At 45.5% G+C, this 12,020-nt stretch overlaps 1 protein-coding gene across 1 annotated transcript; it reads left to right on the forward strand.

Annotated features, from left to right (window-relative positions):
• Positions 1-10,759: 10,759 nt before the first annotated feature.
• Positions 10,760-11,548, forward strand: LOC122053843 (ethylene-responsive transcription factor 3-like). Its single transcript, XM_042615781.1, has one exon. It carries the CDS (start codon positions 10,896-10,898, stop codon positions 11,532-11,534), a length of 639 nt encoding a protein of 212 aa, XP_042471715.1. The 5' UTR covers positions 10,760-10,895; the 3' UTR covers positions 11,535-11,548.
• The last annotated feature ends 472 nt before the right edge of the window (positions 11,549-12,020 follow it).

Here is a 12,020-nt window from a genome sequence, read left to right on the forward strand (position 1 = left end):
TGACTGACTAGACCCAGCCAAACGAATAGGGAAATCCATCCTGAATGTAGAGCCCGATCATTGGACTTGTTGTATAACATCAAACGAATGGCGACGAACAACAAACACCTAGTAGAGCAACGAATGAGGTGCAAACGATGAGTGCCAGGCAGAGCGACAAAAGGAGGTGGGAGCGATGAATGAGGTGAGTGTCGACCAGGCCATAGAGAGAATATTGAGTGAATCGAAAGATGATGAGTAAAGGGTTCCGAGGGCATGACCGAAAAAATATTGACCGAGCGAAAGTAAATCACAACCGAGAAAAATACCGATCGAACGACGGTAAATCGTGACCGGACAATCGAATAATGCCGACCTGGTAATAAAAAAATACTGACCTAGCCATCGAAAAATGCTGAGCGAGTCGAAAGACGATGGGTGAGCGGTATCAAACGCATGACCGAGAAAATGTCGACCGAACGACAGTAAATCACGATCGAGAAATCGAATAATGCAGTCCTAGCAATCAAAAAATGTTGGCCAGACCATCAAAAATGATGAGCGAGTCAAAAGATGATGGGTGAGCGATATCAAACGAGCGACCAGGTAAATGTCGACCAAACGACAGTAAATCACGACCGGGTAATCGAATAATGCCGACCTGGCAGTCGAAAAATGTTGACCAGGCAGTCGAAAAAATGTTGAGCGAGTCGAAAGACTATAGGCGAGCGGTATCAAACACGCGACCGAGAAAATGTCGATCAAACGATAGTAAATCATGATTGGGCAATCGAATAATACTGACCTGGCAATCGAAAAATGTTGACCAGGCAATCGAAAAAATGCTGAGCGAGTCGAATGACGATGGGTGAGCGGTATCAAATGTGCGCCCGAGAAAATGTCAACCGAACGACAGTAAATCATGTCCGGGCAATCGAATAATGCCGACCTGGCAATCGAAAAATACTGACCAGGCAATCGAAAAAATGCTGAACGGGTCGAAAGATGATGGGTGAGCGGTATCAAACACACGTCCAAGAAAATGTCAATCGAGCGACAGTAAATCGCGACCGAGCAATCGAATAATGCAGACCTAGCGATCGAAAAATGCTGACCAGGTAGTCGGAAAAATATCGAACGGGTCGAAAGATGATGGGTGAGCGGTATCAAATGCGTGACCGAGAAACATACCGACCGATGTAAAGAGAACAACCGAGCAGATAGCCAAGTGATACTGATCGGTCAACTAAGAGAAGGCCAACAGGGTGATCGAAAGAATACAAGTGGGCGTGAAGCCTTTGCTCTAGATAGACACAGATCCTGAGACTAAATGAGAATAGGAGCAGAGCCCGTGGATCGAGCACGAATGGGAGCAAAGGCTTTGTGAGCCGAGTCGGCGTAGATCTCGAGAGACTAAAAGTAACCGAGAGCAAAGATTGTGGATCGGGCGCAAACATGATCAGAGCCTGTGGATGGAGTGCAAACAGGAGCAGAACAATCATGCAGTTATGCGAATGCTAAGCAAGGAAAGTGGGTATCGACCAAGCAGCAAATGCGGGGCCAAGTGATGAGTGAGATGCGAGGGACAAGTTCCAAGAAAAATGACAAGTGAGGCAAGAGCGGTGAGTGTCGGGCAGAGCGGCGAGTGAGTCGCGAACGATGAGTGTCGGGCAGAGCGACAAGTGAGCAGTGAGTGCCGACTGAGAGGTCATTGGGCGTGAGAGCATGCTCACTTATAACTCGCGCTAGGGCGAGAGTCTGGAAGCGTGAGAGCATTCTCACTTATAACTCGCACTGGGTTGAGAGTCTGGAAGCGTGTGAGTGATGTGCGCAAATATTATGATCTTCTACGCACGTTCTAGCGCACATTCACGTGACTGATGCACATATATTCTTCACATGATCGCATCTTTTATCTTGTATTCATCATATCTATTGTTTTGTTTGGATATCTGCTCTTTGTTTGGTTTTATGTTGATAGGAAAGATTTTCGGAGCTTGAATGGAGGACATTGATGCACCGGAACCAACCAGACGACACGGGCGTGCAACCCTGCATGGCCGTGTGGCCAAACAAGAGAGGAAGAGCACACGCCCGTGCAACCCTGCACGGCCGTGCGACCACAACACCGGCCAGTCAGCACACGACCGTGCAACCCTGCACGGCCGTGCCACCCAAGCAGAGAAGGAGACTTGCACGGCTGTGCACCCCTGCACGGTCGTGCCCCAGGAGACATAGCCCAAGGGCTACACGGCCGTGCAACCCTGCACGACCGTGCAGCCACGCACCGAACCAAAGAAGGGCACGACCATGCCGCCCTTAAACGGTCGTGGCGCCGCGGCCAAAACCTAGGCTATAAAAGGGGTATTAACCCTTTTTGCAAAGGGGAGAGGTGAGCCGTCAGGGATAAAAGGATCTTGGATCAATTCTACGCCACTTTGGACCGTCGTTCAACGAACTTCCGCCACCACATCGACTCCAGAAGCTAAGAGTTGGATCCGAAGGCCACTCTTCGACACCTGATAAGCATATTCCTTCTTACTTGCTGAGAATTGTATGTTTGTCTTTACTATGTTTTCAGATATCTCTCTAGCATTCATGGAGTAGATCCCCTTATTCTGGGATTAGGGATTAGTCGTGATACGGATTGATGTAAGACTCGAATTGTGTTTGTACTTACTAGATGAACCTTCATGCTTTATTTCAATTGTTAATTATTTACTTTTGATTGTGAAGAATTTGTCAGCCTCGTAGAGGATTACCACTAGATCGTACACCCGAGGGGCCCTAGTGACAGGGGTAACCCATTTACAAACATCTAGGATAGCTCCTTGAGAGGAAGGCAAATTCTCCCAAAAGGAGCGAGAGACCAGGCTTAGCTCTACTCACCATTCTTGATTTACCAGTTAGAGTTATGTCATCAAGATTTGCCGATGTGCCCTAGTGACAGGGGTAAACCGTGACAGGACTTCTTAGGGCATTACCCTATTCTGGCTCTTGAGAATACCCACTTAGCTTCTGGCAATAGCAGGAATAAGGACAGCGAGAATAAGACAAACCGAGACACGTCAATACTACCACGACGAAACCGACTCCCTAGAACTCCTCATCACCAAGTAATATTTCGACCTTGCGACTCTTGACTCTCTCCCTTGACCTTTCTTTTCCTTTAGCCTGATCAAGACTGTTGGTGGTCTAGCTAACCATAAGTGAGCAATTCCTAGTGCTTATAACCAGTCCCTGTGGATTGATATTTTTATTACTAACGACGAATTCGTGTACTTGCGGAAGCGTAACAATGAGCATGCTCATGCTCTCACTTATAACTCGCGCTGGGGCGAGAATCTGGAGGCGTAAGAGTATGCTCACTTATAACTCGCGCTGGGGCGAGAGTCTGGAAGCGTGAGAGCATGCTCACTTATAACTCACATTGAGGCGAGAGTCTGGAAGTGTGAGAGCATGCTCACTTATAACTCGCGCTGGGGCGAGAGTATGGAAGTGTGAGAGCATACTCACTTATAATTTGCGCTGGGGCGAGAGTCTGGAGGCGTGAGAGTATGCTCACTTATAACTCGCGCTAGGGCGAGAGTCTGAAAGCGTGAGAGCATGCTCACTTATAACTCGCGCTTGGGTGAGAGTCTGGAGGCGTGAGAGCATGCTCACTTATATCTCGCACTGGGGCGAGAGTTTGGAATCTCGAACTAGAGGTGATCTGGAGGCTTGATCAATACTTGATCTGGAGACCTGACCAAGAATTGATCTGGAGGTCTGACCAGGACTTGATCTGGAAACCTGACCAGGAAGCAATCTGGAGGCCTGACGAAGAAACAATCTGGAGGCCTGACCGTGAATTGGTTTGGAGGTCTAACCAAGACTTGATCTGGAAACCTGACCAAGAAGCAATCTGGAGGCCTGACCAAGAAGCAATTTAGAGGCCTAATCGTGAATTGGTCTGGAGGTCTGACCAGAACTTGATCTGGAAACCTGACCAGGAAGCAATCTAGAGGCCAGACCAAGAAGCAATCTGGAGGCCTAACCAAGAAGCAATCTGGAGGCCTGATCGTGAGATCGTTATTGATGCCCCGATCTGAGATCGGTGGTGATACTCTGGTCCGAGACTAGTGGTGATAGCTCAACCCCGAATGGGAGAGGGAAAGCCCTAAAATCCATAGAAGTCGGGCCCATAGCAATACGAGGGAGGAGAACCTTTATCATACCTGACCACGGAGTGGTGTCGACCGGATGAGGATTTGTCTCTGTCCCTCAACTCCAAAATGCCCGTGAAGTCAGGGAGATAAATAGTGTCGATCCCGTGACTCCCAAATGTACGCAGAGTCCGGGAGAGAAAAATCCTAAGCCCTGGCCATCAAAAGGAGTGAAGCCCATAGCAATATAAGAGAGTAGAGTCCGTAACAAGAGAAGGAAGCAAAGCACCGTAGGTGAAGGGAGTAGGGCCTGTAGACGTAAGAGGCTGCAAAACAGTTAGAGGATGCAGAGCATATAGTAATAATAGAATGAAGCGCCTATAGAAGTAAGAGGATGCATAGCCCTATAGTGAAGGGTCCAGAGCCTGTAGCAGTAAGAGGATATAGAGCCTCATGGTGAAGGGTGCAGAGCCTGTAGCAGTAAGAGGATGCAGAGCGTCATGGTGAAGGGTGTAGAGCCTATAGTAATAAGAGGATGCAGAGCCTCATGGTGAAGGGTGCAGAGCCCCTGATCAGGGAGTTGAGCCCCTGGTCCCTGATCAGAGAGTAAGGCCCCTAGCTTGTAATCAAAGAGCGAGACCCCTAGATTTTAATCGGGAAGTTGTACTATGAGTCACTGATCGGGAAGATGTGTCCCTAGTGTATGAGCGAGGAGTTGTGCCCCTAATGTCTGATCGGGGAACTTGGCCCCTAGTGTTCGATCAAAAATCAAAGGCCCTAGTCTTTAATCAAGGAACTAGGATCTTATTCTCTTATCAGGGAGCTATAGTAGCCCCTATAACCGTAAATAGGGAGCAGAGCCTGTAACATACCTGATTGGGGAGTCATGTCAATCGGCTAAGGGTTTATCTCCGTCCCTTGACTCTCGAATACCTGTGGAGTTAGGGAAAAAATATAATGGAAAAACTAACCCGTCGGCCAGCTGAAGCTCCAACTCAATTCCTCGACTCCCGAATACCCATGGAGTGAGGGTAGAAGATAATACGTTCGTTAGGATCCTCCGAGACTGTGTTAATGGCAGAACCTCCCAACATCATCCATCTTCACGTTCCAAAATAGGTGGAGAAGATTCCCACAGATAATTGATTCTATCCGGAAACTGAGTCAGACGGACCGCCGGGTGAGGTGGATAAAATGTTGACCGAATCGCGACGTCCCAGAGGGGTGTGTGTTGAGATGACTTATATATTGACCAAGTCATCAGAAGTCCTCTGATCAACGCTACCTGCAGCCAGCAATCGGGTCGCCCCTGATCCCTGGTGCCCCAAGACTCGAGGCAGATACAACAAGTATATGAGTAACATGCTAATAATATAATAATGAAATAAATGAGAGATGAGTATAGAAAACGTACCCTGACCCAGGGGGCGCCCTCGGATGGGACGCTGCTCGAGTTGTCGTGACCCGGAAGGATAGATGAATGTGTCGAACGAGGAGCTAGATCTGACGATGCAGAGCCGAACGTGGTGGCATGAAACCGGATGCGACCTCGGCACACAAGCCAAGATAAGACATCGGAACGCAGGCCGGGATACAAATATCGATGCGCAGGCCGGGATACAAATATCGGCATGTAAACCGGGATACGAATATCGGCACGCAGGCTGGGACATAAAACATCACACAACCCTAGTCAAAACATAATGACAACGAGGGCTCGGGGGCCCAATCGACATCGGAGGCATACGACACTACAGATCGAGCGCGGGGGAACCGAACCAACAGATTTGAGGTGCCGGCAACGGCTCAAACAACTATTGGTGGCAGCAGGAACAGAGGAAGAGGAGGGCGATGGGGTGTCGGTGCGTGGCAGCATGAGTGAGGGAGAAAATGAGGGCTTTGGCGGCGTACATCTAAGCTGGTGATGGCGGGAGGTGGTTGTGCGAGAGAGAGAGAAGAGGAAGGGCAGAGGTGGCGGGAGAAGGACCCGATGGCGGCGAGACCCTCCGGCAAGGCAGCGTCGAATAGGGGCGGCAGCGGCGTCCCTCGCTGCTGTGGTGGCAGCGAGGAAGGAAAACGCGAGCTCCTCCCTTGGTTCCTCTTAGCTGCGGAAGAAGAAGCCCTCACTAGTGTTGGCGTCGGTCTGACCGGCGACGGTAGAGGCATGGGGAGGAAGAAGGAAAAGGAGATGCTATGGCCGGCGTCGTGAGGAGATGGAAGAGGAGAGGAGGAGGTCGTCGCCAGCGGCCGTCGCTTGAGGGTGGTGGCGAAAGAGGGAGCAGAGGTGGCGGAGCAGTGCAAGACACGAACAGGAAAGTCCTCCCCTCATCTTGAATGCGATCTAGTTGCGGAAGAAAGGGAGGGAGAGAGGAGAAGAGGTGGCGGTCGGAGGAAGGAGAGGGGAGCGGCCGACATCGGCATCGCTAGGAGCATGAGAGGGCTTGCGGCGGAGCCAAACGAAGAAGAAAACCCCCTTGAACCAAACCCACGAAGCCCTCTTAAGCCCTAAACAGTGGAAGGGCAAAAATACCCCTCCTTCCTCTCTTAATTACTCTTCTGCCGCTAAACCATATCCACATCAATAATAAAGAAGAAAAAGAACTCTTTCTAACTCCTTTCTTCATGATATGCCACAAGTGGCTCCGGTTGACATAATTGGTACCTATATAAGTATTTGCACCAATGATATGCCATAAATGCAACTTTCTTTCCTCTTGGTTTATCTTGCTTTTCAATATCAACATATTTTGCTTCGTGTAATTCCATGATTGAAAATAATTCTTCTTACATGCATTTGTCAAAAATTTCTTGATAAGCATCCACCATAGAAGTTCATTGCTTGAGTGCTTAGAAACCTCCTCTCTTTATATCCGTGAGACCGATATTAGGAGAACCGTTAATGTAATGGATCTATCTTTTTTTTAGTGCTTAGAAACCTATTTAAGTAATTTCAAACTCTGTCATAGTTTGTTATTTCTTCTCCGGTACTTCTCAATTAGCTCTGTGAATTTTGAATGCATTTGAGTGATGATTTCTTATCCTTCATCTTGAAGGTAATCACTTGTTTTTGGAAAAAATCCCTTTTGGCACAATTTTTCCCATAATTAATTCTATTTATTATCATAGTTTGTTTATATTATTTCTTATTTCCATTGTATACTACTCTTGACACAAGCAACATACATTCACATCTTCAAACAACTATTTGATTCTATTTTTTATTGTGCATGAGAATATAGCTTGCTTTTATATAGAGACAAGCCACACTTCCAATCATTCTATTGATTCATAAACAATATCAATTAATGTGTTGTGGTTCATGTGATGATCCCAACAAAAATAAAAACTACTCCAGTCGACTATCTAACTTATCTAGTTGACCGACATTTTATAAATATAAATGTTGGATCCAATAATACTATTTTAATTAACTCAAAGGTTTCATGGACTAGTCATCTTCTAGCTGATTGTTAAAGATTGTTCTCTAAGCTTGTTGAGTATCCATGAGATTAAAGTTCCTCATGTATCCACACTCAATTTATAAAATCCATCATCCAAACTTGATTACCTCAATCTCATGATAAGTCTTGTTATCAAATATAGTTGTTTAAGCTAAATTGTGGGAAAAATCATTGTCTTAATAAAACATTTTATAAAAACTTTAGGTGTCTTCTCTACATATATAGGATTACAAGACATTCATCATCATCATCCAAACAAGTTTCTTTGAAAAAAGAAAAGTTGTATACTTCTTTAGCCAACCAATTGACTTGTTTTTACCTCACTAAACTTCAATCAGATTGCCCATTACAAAGATTGATTTGTTGTAGCTATAAGTCTATCCATATGTTTATGCAATCCCATCACCATCCCTGGAGCATTCCATGCCCATCTCGCCAGAGTGATCATCTTTTGGCTCAAAGCCAACTGGCCTTTTCTTTCATGGAGTGTGGACTTGAAGACTTGGTTGCAGCACACGATCAAAACATGGCTTAAGCTATTCCTGTCTTTTAAATTGATAAAACAAAACAACGGACTAACAAAATCATAACTCTTAGAAAAGGCTAGAAAGAGTGATTTAATTACTTCGTTGCTACGTTAGGTGCTCCACCTTGCCTCGTATGTGATAGATTGTCATTCCTTCCATGTCCAAAGAAGATAAATTTTTCACAGGGTTAGATATCTAAAGTTTTATTAATAAAAGGGTAACCCAGTGCATGAAACTCCTGTCAATATACGATTCCGAAAAAGAGTTTATTGTATGCAGTTACCCTGCTTTGCAAGAGGTTATTTCCGATTTGAACCCATGACTTCTAAGTCAAACGGTAACAATTTTTCTATTGTGGCAAGACTCCCCTTAAAAAACACATAATAAGAAGATTTATAAAGAAAAGTAGATGCATAATAAAATAATGAAAGACAAATATGAAGAAGATGTTAATGTAGTTGGCACTAATAATTAAACGTTGACTTTGATGAACGATAAATAGTTAAAGTTAGATTCTATGTGATTTGATACTTTTATCAAGTGTGTAGAAATTGACGGGTCTAGAGGACCTGACACTAGGCCGAAGCCCAATTAGTTCTAAGGACCTGATAACTGGCATGAAATTCAGATAGGTCAAGGTATGACCTGGTATCTAGTAGGAAGTCCAGCTGAGTCTGTGAGACTTGATAGCTGGCTGAAGTTCAGTTGGGTCTGCAGACTTGACAACTGACAAGAAGACTTGGTAGGTCAAGAGGCAAGTTCAGTGACTACAAATGGTAAGTGAAGGTAAGTCATTGGAGGAGAGTAATCAAATGAAGGCAAATCCCAGTGGGACTATAAGCAATGGTTCAGCTTAGGGTTATTTTGGAAGTATAAGCTGAGACCATGACTAGATCCTGGTCTTGATAAGACAGAATCTAATTAATAATGTCATTTAATATTATGATAACTTTGTTTTGCAAGTTATACTTGCTTGTGCTAACCTTGTGATGCAACAAATCAAATGGATGAAAAAAAGGATCCAAGCGCTCGGACACAGTCTAGACGCCAAAGGTCCGAGCACTCGAAGTTGGTCCAAGTGCCAAAAAAGGGGTCGAACGAGGCGATTGGCCGAGGTGGTGACTATCCGAGGTCGCACACTCTGATTAGCTGGCATACATCAGGGTCCAGACGCCCAGAGATGAATAAATTTTCAGAGATAGAGTTTTGCCAAGGTGCAACCATGATAGCGCTCTAGACGCCCAGGGGTGGTCAGGCGCCTGGAGGTGGATAAGTCAGTGAAGTCCTAGGATCGGATAGACCTCGTTGGAGGTACCCGGGGTGGTTCGAGCGGTTGGAAAAGGCCTATAAAAAGGACTTCGACCAGAAGTTTCATAACATCATTCACAACGACTCTTTTACTCATGTGTTGTGTTGAAACGCTCCCCAACACTCAGAAGCTGCCCCGACAACCAACATTCAGAAGCTACCCGACAACCAACGTTCAAGATTCTTCTTTCGATTGTTGATATAATTGTATTTTGCACTTTAATTTTCCATCTCATTGTAATTATTCGATTGATATTAGTGGATTACGAATCGAAAAAGTCCAAAGGATCTGCGTCTTGGAGTAGGAGTCGTCGAAGGCTCCAAACTAAATAAAATACTTGTGCTCACTTTCTCATATTGCTTTCTTTCTTAGTTTAATTCTTCCGCTGCAAACTTGATTTCAAAAAGAAAAAAAAAATATTTTTAAAATCACGTGATTCACCTCCCTCTCACGTGACCAACAGTCCTATAAAAGAAAATATAACAACCCTTTATATTGACTCCAAGGTGATTTTGATGTAGCCATCTCCACGACTCCAAATACCCACAAGGACGGTTACATCCATTTGAATTCTTGATTATCTAACCACATGGTGAATACTGGAAATTAATTTATGTGCATGATGGATAGGATTGCCGCCGGAAGAAAACAATACCTCTAAAGCCATCCAATATCGACTTCTCTTAAATGATAAGGGGCATGGTTTTCCAGTAATTTGAGAAACACAACATTAGGTGAAATAATTGCGTTCAAATAGAGAAAAGGCCTACTTTTGTGCCTTCAGATTTCAGAATAAATTCAATAGGTAATAGTTTTTTGTACTCCAATTCGCATAGGTACTGAAAAATGAGAATGCATTTCAAGTTTGAGTACATACATGTAATGATTCTCATGTAATTTTCTTGTTCTCGTGACAATTAGGATGCACTACAAGAAAAACCCTCATAGACATCAGTGGAACAACAACAGTTTTAAGCAAAAACCGATGTCTTTAAGTATTTTACACCGGTTTTTCCAAAAACCGGTGTCTATGAGCACAGATTTTCGCTCATAGACATCGATTTTTTTAGCCGATGTCTATGAGCGCCTTTTTTTCATTAATAGACACCGATTTTAACCGCGGTTTTTAAAATCGGTGTCTATGAACCAAAATTCTTGCGGACTTTCTTAGCGCCCTTTCTTTTGGGTTTCTCCTCACCCACCGTAAATCGAAACCCTAATCCTCCGACATCCTCCTTTTAGGAGTTACCATTTGAAAGATGAGTAATGGATCTCGACGGCGATGTGGACGGCGGCCGTCGTCGGCAGTGTCGCGGTCTACTGGTTCGTGTGGATGAAGCAACCAGCCAATTTATCTCCCCAATTTTGAACAATTCGACATGGCGAAATCAGCACTCCTCTTCCTTTGATCCCATCTCTCGATCCCTCTTCCCCCTTCTTTTGTTCCTTTTCATTCCGTCGATCTGTTGGCCAGATGAAGAAAGGCCGAGTTCTGGTGGAGCCGGCGGCGGCAGTAGCGGAGACGCGGTTCCGCGGCGTGCGCAAGCGGCCGTGGGGGCGGTTCGCGGCCGAGATCAGGGACCCCTGGAAGAAGGTCAGGGTGTGGCTCGGAACCTTCGACTCAGCCAAGGCTGCCGCCCTGGCCTACGACTCCGCCGCTCGTGCGTTCCGTGGTTCCAAGGACAAGACCAACTGTCCCCTCGGCGCCGCCGTTGCTGCATCTCCCACCCCTACTCCTGCATTCCGCTACCCTCCCTCCGCCCGGTTTCCCTTCTGCGACGACCACCATGACCCCCCACCGTCCTCTCTGCAACGGCTGACGTCGAGCAGCCACAGCAGCACCGTGGAGTACTTCGGCAGGCCACGTCTTCCTGCGCCTGCGTTCGCGACGCTGAGCCGCCGACGTGTGTCGCAGCTAGAGAAGAAGGCCAAACCACTTCCCCAGAGAATTCCAGACAACGACGAAAACTGCCACAGTGACTGCGGGTCATCGACCTCCGTCGTTGACTACGAGCGTGACATCGCTTCCACATACCGGCATACACTTCCGTTTGATCTTAACCTTCTCCCTTCCCCCGATGACGACATCCAAGCCACGATTCTCTGCTTTTGACATCCTGATCACACGAATTCGTTTGTTTCCTTATCTCTTTAGCACTATCGATCGTTGCGCTTTCTTACATGCTCTCCATTTTATATATTTATGCCAGTGATTTCATTTGATCAAAATGCATATTAGCGGTATCTAATTAAATTGTTCTATCTGATCTTCTTTGATTTATGTTGAACTAGAAAACTTTGAATGTTGAGTTGGATCTACCATATATAAATAATATAATAGTGAAATCTCTCTTAAGAACTGAATTCCACCCACGAAGAAGAAATGACTGAAGAACAATCAAGTTTATAGTTATTCCTTCAATCTTCTTTTAGATTATTTAATCTGAAGAGTTAGCTACATGAAGGTAGAGGAAAAAACTAGGACAGTATGATGAGGTGCACCGAGAATATTCGTACTTTTTTTGACAATTTTTGCCAAGGACTGCTGCCTGAGGATTCACTTGGCTTTCTATATTTTAGTTTACTTGTTCAGGACCTT

The sequence above is a fragment of the Zingiber officinale genome, chromosome 3A (assembly GCF_018446385.1).
Source record: "Zingiber officinale cultivar Zhangliang chromosome 3A, Zo_v1.1, whole genome shotgun sequence".
Classification (NCBI taxonomy): Eukaryota; Viridiplantae; Streptophyta; class Magnoliopsida; order Zingiberales; family Zingiberaceae; genus Zingiber; species Zingiber officinale.

Coding starts and splice junctions, on each gene's coding strand:
- LOC122053843 (XM_042615781.1), top strand. CDS start 10,896: ATGAAGAAAGGCCGAGTTCTGGTGGAGCCGGCGGCGGCAGTAGCGGAG.